This window comes from Megascapheus bottae, chromosome 25 (genome assembly GCF_031878675.1).
Source record: "Megascapheus bottae isolate mThoBot1 chromosome 25, mThoBot2.hap1, whole genome shotgun sequence".
In the NCBI taxonomy this organism is placed as follows: Eukaryota; Metazoa; Chordata; class Mammalia; order Rodentia; family Geomyidae; genus Megascapheus; species Megascapheus bottae.
The window spans coordinates 3652501-3667420 of NC_143533.1; the positions used below are offsets into that span (position 1 = coordinate 3652501).

The following is a 14920-nucleotide window of genomic DNA, read 5'->3' on the forward strand; positions in this document are numbered from 1 at the left end:
CTGGGCCTACTGTTCTCCCCAACAACTGGGGCTCAGCCATCCCTCCCTCTCTCCCTCCCCTTCCACTGAATAGAAGCAATCTCCTTTCCAACTCAGCCCTAGAAGCTAAGCCATGATTTTTTTTTCCTGCCATATTCTGTTCTTTAGAAGAGAAGTCCCTTGAGGTTTGCCATGGCTGCAGACCCAGATGTGAAAGAGTGCAGAATGGAGAAAACTGGCTGTGAAGGATCTCTCTCTCTCTTTCCTCAAATCGTCACTCTTCCTCTTCCCTCTTCCCTCCTCTCTTCTCCCACCAAAAAGCCAGAAACAGAGTGAAAAAGCTCAAGCAAGAGGGCAAGGCCCAGCCGTGCCTTGTGTAATCCCAGCTAGTCAGGAAGCTGAGATCTGAGGATCAAAATTCGAAACCAGCCTGGGCAGGAAAGTCTGTGAGACTCCTATCTCCAGTAAACCAAGAAAAAACCAGAAATGGAACTGTGGCTCAAAGTGGAAGAGCACTAGCTTTGGAGAGAAAAGCTCTGGGACAACCCCCAGGTCCTGAGTCTAAGCCCCACAACTGACAAAAACAAAACAAAACAGCAACAACAACAAAAAAAAATCCTGCAAGGCCCTGGGTTCAGCATACACCAAAAGCAAAAGAAAAAAAAGTTCTGGGGTTTCACATCCAACCCATTACACTTCCTTATGCTCAGCTTGTCTATTAAGCTGGGGCTATTCCCAAAGCCCCAGTCTTTTTTTTTTGCGTACTCAAGAGACTGAGATCTGAGGATCATGGTTCAAAGCCATCCCAGGAAGAAACATCCCTGTAAGATTCCTATCTTCAATTGACCACCAGATAACTGGAAGTGGTGTTGTGGCTCAAATGGTAGAGCACTAGCCTTGAGCAGAAAATGCTCAGGGACAACACCCAGGCCGCATCACTGCCACGGCCACCACCACCACCACCACCAAAAACCAAGGCTGTGCTTTAATGTGGCTGAGCTTATCATATATTGACCCCTGGATAAAAGATAGAGATTTGGGGACCTCTTGCAACGGCTGGCGGAGTTCACCACCAATGAGGGCTGGCCCACTGAGCAATACACTTCCAGTACCTCGCCTGTTGTGGGACCACAGGCCCTGTGTGCTCTCCCGTCGATTCTGACCTAACCTCAGACTTACAGGAATGTTACACAAAGCACACTAAGAATTCCTGTAACTCCTGCCTGCCCTCCTTCCCACCCTTCCCAGATCCTGTCCTGTCACTGCTGAACTCATCCTGCTTTCACAACCAAGCAAACGGGGTTCAGATTTTCATCCCCTTTCACTTGGCTAACATTTCAGGGTTGAACTGTTCAGATCTCCACGGTGTGTTTCTTCCAAAACTCTTCCCTGGTGTCTATGGAGCCTCGGTTCCGACCTCAGCTCCGTCCCTTATACCTGATGCATGATTCTGAGCGCCTGCCTCAGTTTCCCCACGTGTAACTCTCCGCAAGGCCAAGGGGCGCCCTGGGAACCCCAAGGCTGTGAGCAATGGCGTTTTGAGCGTGTGGGGAAGAGGGCCGGATGGCTGGGACCCCCTCTGTGAAAGTGGTGTGTGTGTGTGTGTGTGTGCGCGTGAGTCACCCTGGACGAAGACCATTTCTCCATCACTCAGATCACAGCTGAGCCAGCTCAGCGCCAGGTGGTCGGGAGGGGCGGAGGGATGCATGCAAATGAGGGGGCGGGGCCTCGAGCTCGACCGTGGAGACGAGGGCGGGGTATGCAAATCAAAGCCACCAGGGCGGGGCCTGTGGGAAAAGGGAAAGAGATAGCGCATGCAAAGAGGCTGGCGCCCGCGTGGCTCGAGGAAGTGAGCGGGCGGGGGAGGAGGGGGGGCGGGGCCCGCGGCGGTGGGCGGGGCCCGCGGCGGTGGGCGGGGCCCGCGGCGGTGGGCGGGGCCCCGAGGCAGGAAAGCCCCGGCACGGTCGGCGGCCGGGTCCCCTCCGGGTCCGTCGCCGGCGGATGGGGCCGGATCCCGCAGGTAGGGTCCGCGGGCCGGGTCGGGTCGTGGTGGGCTCGTCGTCCTGGATGGTGGCTGGAGGCGGGCGGGGGTCCGGGGTCCGCAGGCCGAGGGCGGGGTCACGGGCAGCGCCGGGCCCCGTGCGGGCCGCGGGGCTCCGGATCCGGGTTTTCGGGGTGCGGGGGTCCGGCCGAGGCTGTGTCCCCGCGGCCGCGGAGGGCGGTGCGGCGGGGTTGGGGGGGCGGATCGAGGCCGGGGCGGCGCAGGGGCTGCGCCCGGGACCCCCGGTGTCCGGTCCGGCTCGGCCTGTGCGCCCCGGGAGCGTGGCCGCCCCCCTCGTGTTCGCGGGGGCCGCCCGGACCCCCGAGTTCTCCCCGGGAATTTCCGAAAATGGAGCCGCCCAGGCTCCTTCCCGGCGTTCACAGGCGGGGAAACCAGGAACCCTGCATTCCGATTCGAAAAACAAAATCAACCCCCGCGTCCAGGAGAGCCGGGCCGGCCGGGGGGCCCCGCCGTCCTGCCGGGGTTCAGCCCGGGCCCCCGACGGGCCCCCCGCCCCGCCCCTCCTCCGGGAACCCCAGAATTCCTGGGCTCACCCCTCCCCATCCTACATTCTCACGGGGAAACGGAGGCTGGGGCTTACGTCCAGCCACGGTGGCCCACAGAGGAAGGAGATTCTAGAGCCTTCCCAAGGCCTTGGGGACTTGGGCACAAGATCTGGAAACTGAGGCACGGACGGGAAGCGGCAGCTTGGGCTGAGAAGCCAGGATGGGTTCTGGGGAGCCTTTCTGGACGGTGTCACCCCAAAACTCCCCGCCCCGCTGCTGCCCCCAGCCATGGGGACCCAAGGCCACACTTGCCCTCCCAGTCCACGCCCGGTGGAGGAGGGAGGAAGGGAGGAAAGCCCCCACCGGAGGCCCAGTGCCACACCAGTCCTCAGGAGGACGCAGTGACAGTGACTCACTGACCGGCAGGTCTTGAGCGCTGCTCTTCCTGGGCTGCGGCATCTGCAGTGTCCACAGGGGCCCCTGGCACCGTCCCCTCGCTGGCCTTGCCTGCTTCCAGAAGACAGAGCCCCAGAGGCCTCCGTGGCTTGCATTTCCAAAATGGAATGTGGAATAATTTTTTCTTTTTTAAGTTAGTCATCGGTCGGTTTGTTGTGACAGTCAGTGGTGAACTCAGAACCTCACACTTGCTAGACAGATGCCCTGGCCCTGGAGCCACACCTTTAGGCCGCACTCTGCTTTCCTTCTTTTTCAGTTAGTGCCTCCTGACCGTTGTCCAAGCTGGCCTTGCGTTGTGATTGTCCTGTCTCTGCCTTCCACCCGGCGGGGAGGTAAGACTCGCTGCACCCAGCCGGGTTGGTTGGTTGAGAGGGAGTCACTTTTCTTTTTGTAAATAAAGGTCAATCTCCTGCCTTCTCAGTTTGCCCCTGGCTCAGGGTAAGGAGCCTGAGGCCTTCTCCTTCATGGGCAGCCCCGATTGCATCCAAGGGGGTTCACAGCTCTGAGCCGTGGCCTCTGGTCCTGCAATGCTTGTTTGGGTATCTGTAGCCCAAGGATCTTTCTGCTAGCTTCATGATAGTTGTCTCCCTCTCACCCCAGGCAGGTTAGGGGGTGGCCCAAGGGGAAACTGAGGCTGAGGGGTGGTGGAGATTGGAGAGACTCCTTTCTGTCCAGGGCTGTGAATCTTGTACATTCACTAGTTCCGAGCTCTTGGCTTGGGGAGGAAAGCTTACCAAAACGGTAACCTCTTGATTGGAGAACTTGAGGTGGCCTGAGGTTTTCCTGGAGTCACCAGGATGTGCATATGTGTATGTGCATGTGTGTGTGTGCGCGCGTGTGCACACACATACACACACACGCGTGTATCCTGCCTCTTTCAGAAGAGGAAATGAAACTTCTCTGGGGAGAAAAGACAGTGGGGTGCTGGGCTGGGCACTCTTTCAGTGATCCAAGTGTAGGCCTCCACTTCCTCCCATATGGCTTCCTGGGGCAGCTCCAGAAGTGTCCAGAAGCTGCTCTGGCTCCGCTGAACACCTCTAGGGAGGATGAACGTCCCCGAGGTTGAGCTGAAATAGCATTCCTGAACTTCTGTTTTCTGTCTCTTGGAGGGAGCGGCCATCTCTCTCCACCTCTCTCAAAGGTTTCCCAACTCTGTTCATACAGTTATACTTGGGGGTGGGGGCGGGTGGCAATGTTCGTATTTCTGTTCATACAGTCAGACTGTGTCAGCAAAATCATGAAACAGAAGCAAACTGCAGGTGTGGGGAGCGGCAGGAAAGAGAGGGCCTTCCGTGCTGAGATTTCTGATTCTAGGCTCACACATGTTTCAGTCTTGTTTGTTTTGCAATACACGGACTTAGGGGAAAATGGCTGTGATTTTTCCTTTTGGATACTGCTTTGGCTCCTACCCCATGGGGAAGAGTTGCAATCATTCACTGCCAGATAAATCATTTGTAATTTTCCGTTGGTTTCTCAAGAGTTGTTGAAAGAGTGTTGGGGTGTTATATAAACATTTCACAGTGAATATAACTTATTAAGGTGATGAAGTCTTTTTTTGTCGTGTGCGAGCTGCTCCGTTGGTCTTAGGAACCAAAAGCTTGGTGCAAATCCAAATAAAAGTAACAAATCTAATAGTGTTCTCTATAATATCCCTAGGGTTTGAACTCAGAGGCTGAACACTGTCCTTTAGCTTTTTTTTTTTTTTTTTTTTCCCCTCAATGCTGGCTCTCTGTCAGTTATGGATGTTGAACTCGGGGGCTGGGAGTTGTCCCTGAGCTCTCTTCTACTCACTTTGCTACCACTTTGAGCCACAGTAGCACCACTTCCAGTTTTCTGGTGGTCAAGTGGAGCTAAAGATCCTGCAGACTTTGCTGCCCCAGCTGGCTTTGAACCTTCATCCTCACATCTCAGCCACCTGAGTAGCTAGGATGACAGGCGTGATCCACCAGTTTTCCTGAGGAGACTGGGGTGACTGCCACCTCCCCTCAGGTCTAGGGAAGGAGGGGACCTCGGGACTGGAAGGACTTCTGGCACCTTCTGTGGCTCGGCAGCTTGGGGGCAGGTGGTGAGGGCCTGCCTTCTGTTCTTCTCATCACCATGGCAACCAGGGTGGGTCAGCATGCTGTGAGCGGGACAACAGGAGTGGCCGAGGTCACCTGTCAGGGGTGGGCCAGAGGCTGCCCCCATCCTCCTGTGAGAGAGAGCCCCCGGGGTTCTGAGTGGACTCCAGCTGGCTCGCAGGGGTGGGGGGGGGCTCCCAGCTGGAGCCCTCCTCCCCCAGCTATCTCCCCACCCCCTGCAGACAGGGCAGGGTCTGGCACTTTAACTTTGCCCGCTCACTCCCTCACTCGCTCACCGGCCTGCTGCTGGCTCTGGTGCCAGGGGCCAAAGTCCAAGGCAGGCAGCCACAGAGCTGGCTTCCTGCTCCCCCTGTGCTAGCTTTGGGGCCAACGGCCCCAGCCAGAGACCTGAGTTTGAATTCCCACCATGTCCATGCCTGGCTGTACACCCGCAGGCAGCTTTCTGAACCTCTCTGGACCTCGGTGTCGCCATCCCTGAAACGAGGGTGATGCAGGCTGTGTCTATGAGATTCCCCTCCCCCAAAAAGCTCCACACACCCTGGGTAAACGGAGGCCAGGGGGCCACACAAGGGCCACAGGAGATTTTGGCCACAGGGAGCCACTGTGATTAGAACCCAGATCTAATCAGTGACCAGGCTTGGTCCCAGCCAGGACCTGGATCCAGGCCAGTGTTTCCCCAGTGGCAGGTGGTAGAACATTCCAGGCGGAGGCCTGAGTGCCCCCCCACCAATCTCAGCCTTCCTCAGGCATCCACACACAGCAGGCCAGCTGTAACTCCCCCGGGGGACCCCACTGCACGCTGGCCACAGGGATAGGGCAGGGAGTCCAGCTGGGATTCTGGACAATAAATAGATGTCATCTGGCTCTAGAATCTTCTAGAGATGGGTTCTGCTTCTGGGGTCCTGGAGGAGCTGGTCAAATGGCTCTTCCAGACCTTGGTGCTAACCCCCATACCCGTTCCTCGGCCTTAAACAGCCTTCCTTCCAGCCCTGCGGTGAGCCCCAGGGCTGGCCAGCATCCTGCAGTAGCCTTTTCTGTGTCTGGTGATACTAGGATTTGAACTCAGGGCCTTGTGGTTGCCAGTCAGGGGTGCTCTAAGCCCTTTCTGCTTTCATTCTTTTTCAGAGAGGCCCCACCTCGGCCTGAGGTCCTCCTGCCTCCTGAGCAGCTGGGGTCACCAGCCGGGTTGGTCAGGGGTGAGCAGACAAGACTGGGTTTCTAGCTGGCTACACCAAGCAGCCATTTCTGGGAAACGCAACTGGGAGCAGTGTTTTTCTGGACTCCTGCCAGCCCAGTCTAGCTGTCCTGTAGGAGTGCAAGAGGAAGAGCAGTACATTATGAAGACTGGACAGATGCTATGTAGCCTGGCACAGCTCTAAACCCGAGCCTTCGCTACCCTGCAGCTTTCAAATTCTCCATTCACCTCCCGCCCCCTGGAAGAAACCAGGGAAAGACACGATCCTATCTGGATGTGACCGAGGGTGAATGGCCTTCCTCTGTAAAGAGAGCCTACAGAGCAGTGACACCGTAATGCAGTTGCCTGCTTCCATCACTCCCTCTCTCTAGCCTTCTGTTTACCTCTATCCAATGAAGCCATAATCCTCACATCCCACTCCATCCCAGGAGCTCAGTCTGCATTTGCTCCTCCTCCTCCTCCTCCTCCTCCTCCTCCTCCTCCTCCTGCTCCTCCTCCTCCTCCTCCTCTCCACTTCCAGCTTCTTGGTGGTTCACTGGAGATAAGAGTCTCCCAGACCTTGCTACCCGGGCTGGCTTTGAATCCTCACATCAGAGTAGCTGGGATTACACGTGTGAGCCACCGGCCCAGGTGTCTCTGCCCTTGGATGTGGAGAAGTTGGAAAGGTGTGTGCCTTCAGGACTTTCTGTCTTTGCTGTCTGTACCCCAGGGTCAAGTTGACCCACTGATGCTCCAGCTTACTTGCTGATGTTGGAGACAAGAGAAGCAACCTACAGAATTGATCCCCAAGATTCGAACCCCAGGCACTCTGAGGGGATGCATAACCTAGCTGCAGCTAGCAAGAGCCAGGGTGGACTTGAACCTGCCCCTTTCTCTCTACAGGCACCTTCCAGTCTCCCCATGGGGCAGCCGCTGCTCTTAGTGAGCTGCCTTGTTCTGATGTGGGCCGCGGGCACTGGTAAGTCACCACCTGCCAGTCACTCGGTTACTGACCACCGATGCCATGCCAGGATCCTGGGGGTGATCGGTGAATCAAACCGAAGTCCTCAGCATGGCTGCTGCTCCCCTCTAGGCTGGCTTGCCCGGGTGGGTGCTTGCCCGGGCTGTCCAGGCCACAGCTCAGGCCTCACGCTGTTCCCCACAGGGTGCATCCAGGTCCTGGGCCCGCCCGCCTGCTTCTCCGATTACCTGAGCGTCTCCACCTGCGAGTGGAGGCTGGCTCGTCCTCTCAACTGCAGTGCCCAGCTACGCCTGGACTACTGGCTCCCCTTCGAGTTTTTTGAGTAAGTGTGCCCACGGATCTCCCTGGCACGCCTGGACCCCGTGGCACACTGCCCGTGGCTCGCGCGTGGCTTGCAAGCCACATGGGGTATGGGCAGGGTGCGGTGATAATGGGCTCTGAGGCTCAGGGAGCCACACTGGATGAACACAGATAGGAGTGTGCAAAAAGAACAAGCACATCAGAGCAAATCGGGGAGCAGCAGAGCCCCTCCTCACACCCCCCTGTGTCTGCAGGAACCAGACCTGTATCCCCGAAAACGTGGCCGACGCCGTGTGCTCATGCCATATGCACACAGACCAGCCGTTGTTCGGTGATACCTTCCGGCTGGACCTGTGGGCTGGACAGCAGCTGCTGTGGGCTGGCTCCTTTACCCCCAGCGACTACGGTGAGTTCCAGGCCGGGCAGGCCCACCAGCTAACGTTTACTCATCATTGTTCTTGGCAGTTGTGGGAGTTGAACCCAGGACCTGGTGCTGGCTGGGGCGGGGGCTGCACCCTTGGAACCAGACCCCCAACTTACCTGGGGTGGTCCGAGTGGTAGTGCAAGGCCGACCACTGAGCCCAGAGATGGCTGGCAACCGGCCTTAGGTCACACAGCAATAGAGCCCCAGAGACAGAGAGGAAGGGAAGAAGGTTAAAAAAAAAAAAAAAAAAGACTTCCCTTTGCGCACTGATTTTTAACAGACTTGCTATGCTGACATTTCCCAAAATGTAGACAAGTCTAGCCATGCACCTGTGGCTCGAACCTATCATCCCAGCTACTCAGGAGGCTGAGAGCTGAGAGGATCACAGTTCAAAGCCAGCCCAGGCACTAAAATCTGTGAGACTCTTTATCTCTAATTGAGAATCAAAAAGTGGCAGTGTGGCTCAAGTGGTTGAGCACTGGCCTTGAGCCCCGAGTTTAAACCCCAGGACACACACACACACACACACACACACACACACACACACACACACACACACACACGGTCCCCTCCCAGCACAGGGTGGTGGTATTCTGTCGTGGCTCTGGGCCTTTATGTTTCATGGAGATCACACAGAACATTCTGGAAGGCCTGTAGATCTCAGGCAGGGCCGGATGCGGGGTCCACTCCACTGGGGTGACAGCTCCTCCCCACAGTGAAACCCAGGGCTCCAGAGGACGTCACGGTTCACGCCAATGTCTCCCACACATGGGTGGTGAAATGGAGAAATCCCTACCCTCCTGAAAACTTACTGCAGAATCTCTTCTACCTGGTCAATGTCTCTGAATTGGACGACCCAGCGCAGGTAAGCAGGGCAGGGATTCGGGCTGCCCAGGAACTGGGGAATGGAGACCTATCCCGGGGAAGTCCCGCTTGTCCGTGGCTGTGACAGAATGCCTGGCACTAACAGTGTGGGGGAAGAGATTTATGCTGGCTCCCTGCCCTGGAAGGTTGTTTATCTCACGTTAGAGACCCCATCTCACCCCACCAGCTAGGCCTGTGCCTGACATTCCAGCTGAACAGGATACCTAGACACGAGCAGGTCCCTCTGTGGCCAAACCTTAAAGACCCTCTCCACACACATCTAAAGCAAAACAACCAAGGAGCTGGGTGCAGGGGTAAAGTGTCTGCTTGGCAAGTGTGAGGCTCTGAGTTCAAGCTCCGGTGCCACCAGAAAAATAAGGAAGAGAGAGAAAGAGAGGAGAGAGAGTGCAGGCCAGGCAGTCCCACCCCGCTGTGAAAGACCCCATTGGTTATCTAGGGGCAGTGGTCTGCAGAGCCTGGGCCTGGCTCCCTGAGACTGGCATACGGACACCCCCTGTCTCCCACCAGTTTGCAATCTACAATGTGACCTACACGAATCTCGAGCTTCGCCTGTCAGCCAGCAATCTGAAGCCCGAGCTGTCCTACAGGGCACGGGTGAGATCCCTGTCCACCAGCTTACAGGGCACCTGGAGTGAGTGGAGCCCCAGTGTCACGTGGAAAAGTAGTAAGTACTGGAGCCGGGGCGGGGGGGACTCCACACCCCCGCAGTCTCTGCACCCCACTCTTCCTGTATAGCCAGAAGCTACCCCTGGCCGCATCTCTGAGTTTTTACCTCCCTCTCAGGTGAGTGGGAGAATTCCCCGTGGACCTGGCGTGGTAGCACATACTTGTAATCCCTGCACTTCTGGAGCGCAGTGACAGACAGACACAGGGTCAGGCTTGACCAGATGTGACATGCCAGGCGCCCCATGGTTGCTTGGATGAGTGTTTTGAGTGGCTCTAATGTGACTGGCACTTTGCGGGAGCTGGACACTGGGGAGCCAGTGGTGAGGAGAGCTGATGTTCTGAATGACAGAGATGGAAGCGGGGAAGGAATCGGGTAGATTCCGATCGGGAGGAGGAAATAAAATGGGAGGGGGAGGGGGGAGAGAATGATGGTACACGCCTGTAATCTCAACCCACCTTGGGAGGCATAAGAGGATCGAAGTCTCTGAGGGAAAAATAGAGAACCCTGTCCTAAAAAAGGGGGGACCGGGGATGTGGCTCAAGTGGTAGAGTCTGCCTTGCAAGTCTGAGGCCCTGAGCTCAAACCCCTATACCACAAAGAGTAAAAGTGAAAACGTTAGCTGGGCGCTGGAGGCTTTCACGCCTGTCACCCTGGCTACTCAGGAGACTGAGATCCGAGGATCGCAGCTGGAATGCAGCCAGGCACGAAAGGCCATGAGACTCTCATCTCCAATAAACAGCCAGAAAACCAGAAAGTGATGCTGTGGCACAAAGTGGTAGAGTGCTATCCTTGAGCTGAAGAGCTCAGGGACAGCGCCCAGGCCCTGAGTTCAAGACCCAGGATCTCCCCCCACCCACCCCCACCAGACAGAACTAGAGGCATGTCCCATGTCCCAAATGGTAGAGCCCCAGCCTTGGGTGTGACCTCTAAGAGTGTTGACCAGGCTGTGAGCTCAAGTTCCAGAGTAATAACCTGTCATGATATATTTAACTGAGGCACAGATACAGTCTCCCAGATATATATATCTATATAATCTCCCAGCTCCCCCAGCACCCAGACATCTGCATAGGGTGAGGCCTTTTCCCCTCCTCTATATGGTTTTTTTTTCCCTCTATTTTCCCTGTGATTCTTGCTTACCTTCCCCATTTTACTGGATTGTTCCGTCAGGCCCCGCCCCCAGCGGTGACATAATCAAGAGGCAAGATTTTTCCAATTCCTTTGGTTATCACACCAGGGGTGGCATGCAAGGGGTAGAGGGGACAGGATGGCGTCGTGGCAGAGGGGACGCCATGGTGCACAGTCTGTGGGTAAGGTCACGCGACCCATGCCCGCCCGGGAGACACAGCATTCACAGCCCCAAGACACAGCTGAGGTCTCCGGGCTTGTCTTGGGTGGCTCGGCTGGGCAGGCTGTCTCACCCTTGACCTCTGAGCTCCAGCCGTGCTGTGAGGTGGGCTTCATGGAGAGGGGGAGACCTGGCCGGCGGGTTGTGGGCACCCAGGGGTCGCTGAGGCTTCTCCTTTCCCTTGCAGAGTCCCTGTTGTCCCTGGAGCAGCAGCTGTCCCGGGGTGTGGGCATAGCCTGCCTTCTCATCCTGCTCATAGCCCTGGTCGGCTACCTCAGTGTCGTCCGGTGAGAATCCTGGCTGGGCCCCTGAACCTCAATGTGCATTAACTGAGCAGCCACTACACACCAGCATGGTCTGGGCCTGGGGGGAAATAGGACCCCATGCGGGGCCCCCGGGTCACTGGAATGCTTGGAGGTGGGGATTCAGGCTCAGTACCCTGGTGCAGGGTGCTGTGCTGAGTACCCCCCCCCAGTGCAGGGGACCAATGTTTCAAGGCACTGCAGTTGCCCCTCATTGGGCACTGGCTGTGGCTGTGCTTACAGCAGCGAGCAGGGCTCTGGCCTGCCCTGGCCTCCTCTGGCTGATGCAGCCCCTTTTCTGACCGTGCAGGATTAAGAATCTGTGGTGGGACCAGATCCCCAACCCCGCCCACAGCAACCTTCTGGCTGTCATCATCCAGGATTCTCAGGTAGGCTCCCTCGGCTGTGCAGGGCCACCGACAGGTGCATTCCAGCTGTCCCGGCTGGGAGAAGGCCTCCTAGCTCCTGCCAAGTTCCCTCCAGCACTGGGTCACCCCTGGGTGGCTCTCAACTCCGCCATGTCCATGTCACCCCTGGGGTGGGGGTGGCCAATGCGTTGTGCTAATGTCTCCCCATTGTTTTGCACTTATGTATCAGTTAGCTGTTGCTGTGTAACAAATAGGCGGGGTTCAAGTACCCATCATTCCTGAGGCCTGGCGGTGGGAGGGGCCAGGGGAGGGGCCTCACTCACCCAAGGATCCAGCCCTGGGCCAGCTCCCTGGGACCAGGGAAGTGACAGAGCCCAGCCCGGCCCAGTCCATGACCCCTAGCCAGCCCCAAAGCTGAGTTAGGTTAAGACTGGGAGAAAAGTCAGACACTGGGGGCTCACACCTATCATCCTAGCTCCTCAGGAGGCTGAGATCTGAGGATCACAGTTCAAAGCCAGCCTGGACAGGAAAGTCTGTGGGACTCTTCTCTCCATTTAACTGCCAGAAAACCAGGAGAGCTGCGGCTCCACATGGTAGAGTGCTAGCCTGGAGCTGAAGAGCTCAGGGACAGTGCCCAGGCTCTGAGTTCAAGACCCACGACCAACAATAACAACAAAAAGGAGCAGGAGGAGCTCAGAGTCCTGAGCCGCTGTGCTGGCGCCCATAAGTCTCTCCACTGTCTCTGTTTAGGTGTCGCTGTGGGAGAAGCCGAGGACAGCCCAGGAAAGACCCGAGGGCCCGTAAGTATCCAGGCCCCAGGGGGGCTCCCCACCCTGACAGGTTGCGGGGAGGGACATGCTGGGCAGGTCTGGATACAGCCCAGAGACAGTGCCCAGACCCCTGAGTTCAAGCCCCAAGCCCAGCAAAACAACAACAACCCCCCCCCACTATCCCGAGAAGGGCGCCCTGTGTAGTGAAGTAGATCTGTACTGTTTGTGGGGACCTAGCTCCAAGAACCCCAAAGATAGAGGTTCTGCGCCCCCCCATGGGGCTTCCCAGTCGCAAACAGCCTTCCTGATTACCAGTTATAAATACGGAAGGTGGATCTGCCATGTGGAGCCATCAGTGCAGGGTGATTCCAAGCTGGGTTCTGAAGAATGAGTAGGAGTCTGATTCTTCACTGATGTTGCTTTCGCAGCCGCTGGAAGACTTGTCTGGCCAAGCTCCTGCCGTGCCTGCTGCTGGAGCATGGCGTGGAGAAGAATCAGAATCTCCCCAAGGCTTCCAGACATGAGCCCTGCCCTGGCCCCACCAGGCTGACCTGGTACCCCACGGAGGTGCATAAGATAGTTCTGAAGCATCAGCGCGAAAGCATCAGCGAGGTGCAGTGCGTGGAGCTGTGCCAGGCCCCAGCGGTGGCCGAGAGAGAAGGGGAGGAAGAAGAGGAGGAAGAAGAAGAGGAGGCAAGGGACGAGTGCGTGCCAGCCAAGGAGGACATCGAGGGAGTCTTCCAGCAGGACGTCGTGGACCGGCTGGCTGAGAGTCTGTTCCTGAACCTCCTGGAGGCTCCAGACAGCATGGCCACTCCAGGCCCAGAGGGGCCTCCTGCTTCCCGGGCCAGCCAGGCCTTCAACCCAGGGCCCGCGGTGGTGGCAGACAACCCCGCCTACCGCAGCTTTAGTGACTGTTGCCTGCAATCGGGGGTGCAGGAGGCCCCGGGCCTGGAGCCAAGGGACCCTGCTGTCCCCCAGGCCGAGCTGGAGAGCTGGGAGCAGATTCTCCGGCAGCAAGTTCTGCAGATCGGGGCCATCCCGGCCAGCGGCTACCGGGACTTCTCACAGGCAGTGGAGCAGGGGGTGCAGGCCCCAGCCGGGTACAAGGCCCTCTCGGGGGTCCCAACCAGCAATGTCTCCTGGATGCCTGGGTTCCACAGCGGGGGCGGGGACTACAAGCCCTGCCCCAGCCCAAGGCCTGGCTGTGCCTTGGAACCCCTGCTCACCTTCGAGTCCCCTCAGGCCACCCAGGATGAAAGTGACCCCCATGACTTCCCAGCCTGCCTTGGCCTGGAACCTGGGGGCCAGAGAGAGGACGGGCAGAAGCCCCACGCGGCGCCTGAGTCCCCCCTGGACGACCTGGCCAGCGGCATCGTGTACTCAGCCCTCACCTGCCACCAGTGTGGCCGCCTGAAGCAGCGCCACAGCCTGGCAGAGCGTGGTCAGGGCCCTGGGGTGGCCAAGCCCTGCTGTGACTGCTGCTCTGGGGCTGGGGTGTCACCTCCGGGGAGCCCCTCCCCAGTCCCCTTGGGCGTGTCTCAGGAGGGGAAGGCTTCTCTGGCCTGCCGGCCTGCCCCTAACAGTACCCTGAGTTCAGGTGAGCCCCCCCGGGTGGCAGGCCTGGCCTGTGGGGGCACGCCATGCGTGGAGGTGGCCTAGCCCCCAGTCCATGGTGCTCAGGCCAGGACGGGCCTTTGCCAGGCCCTGAGGGTCCAGAGGTTGCACCCCTTCCCCAGCCTTGCCTGGCACAACAAGTCCAAGGAAAGGGGGGTCCTGATTGCCCTTTGATCAATGGCCTTCCCCAGAGGAAAAGGCAGAGGCAGGAGCTGGGCTGGCCCACTGCCCCCCGGGGCAGCACAGGAAGCCAGGGAAATGAGTGAGGTCAGTAGGGCCAGCTGTCCTGGATGAGGGTGGCAGGCAGGCAGCAGATGGCAGACACCACCGCTGGAGCCAGGGCCTGGTGGAACAAGGTCTGTGTGTGGCCGTCTCCACCAAGCTGTTGGTGTCTGTTTTCTGGGGAGGGTGGAGGCAGGACTGGGCAGAAGTCTATATCAATAAATGTTCTTTATCAATTTCCCCTTCTGATTACACAAGTCACCAAAGCTCCCCTAAAGAGGAGCCAGGACACAGGGGCGCTGTCTGCCAGCTGTGGTCTCACCAGTGAACATTCAAGGACAGGTGCCAGTAGCTCACGCCTGTCATCCTAGTTACAGAGGACACGGAGATCCAGAGGGTCGCAGTTTAAAGCCAACCCTGGGCACAGTAGTCTGTGAAAGTCCATCCTCGATGAACCAGGAGAACTTGGGTTGACAGGATGGCTGACGTTGGTAGAGCATAGCCCAGCAAGCCATTCGAGTAAGGAGAGGCCCTGGTACTGCCAGAGGAAGCAGACTGAAGGAAGCAGACTGAGCGCAGACGGGAAGCCTTTGCTAATGTTTAATGTCTGTCACCACACATTTCCTGTTTGGCAACTTCAAGCCAGATCCTGCCAAGGGGAGGAACTGGGCATCTGTCTCCTGTGACTCTCTCCAGGGTGTCAGCCCCGCCCAGGCTTCTGGGGAGAATGGCATTCAGGCTGTGGTTGGGGTGTCGGGGTGGGGGTGGGGGCTACTGGACATTGAGGCACACAAGACGGCC

The 14920-nt window shown here is 57.9% G+C and overlaps 1 protein-coding gene across 1 annotated transcript; it reads left to right on the forward strand.

The window, feature by feature from the left end:
• Positions 1-1909: 1909 nt before the first annotated feature.
• Positions 1910-14359, forward strand: Il4r (interleukin 4 receptor). Its single transcript, XM_090357877.1, has 11 exons — positions 1910-1999; positions 6189-6544; positions 7141-7216; positions 7403-7541; positions 7774-7925; positions 8660-8808; positions 9336-9492; positions 11028-11127; positions 11453-11531; positions 12261-12310; positions 12709-14359. The coding sequence occupies exons 3-11, from the start codon at positions 7159-7161 to the stop codon at positions 13940-13942; spliced, it is 2118 nt and encodes a 705-aa protein (XP_090214003.1). The 5' UTR covers positions 1910-1999; positions 6189-6544; positions 7141-7158; the 3' UTR covers positions 13943-14359.
• Positions 14360-14920: the final 561 nt, after the last annotated feature.

Excerpts from the sequence above, each read along its gene's own strand:
- Il4r (XM_090357877.1), top strand. The coding sequence starts at position 7,159 with ATGGGGCAGCCGCTGCTCTTAGTGAGCTGCCTTGTTCTGATGTGGGCC. Across the intron at positions 7,217-7,402 it reads GATGTGGGCCGCGGGCACTG|GGTGCATCCAGGTCCTGGGC; the intron begins GTAAGTCACCAC and ends TGTTCCCCACAG. Across the intron at positions 7,542-7,773 it reads CTCCCCTTCGAGTTTTTTGA|GAACCAGACCTGTATCCCCG; the intron begins GTAAGTGTGCCC and ends CTGTGTCTGCAG.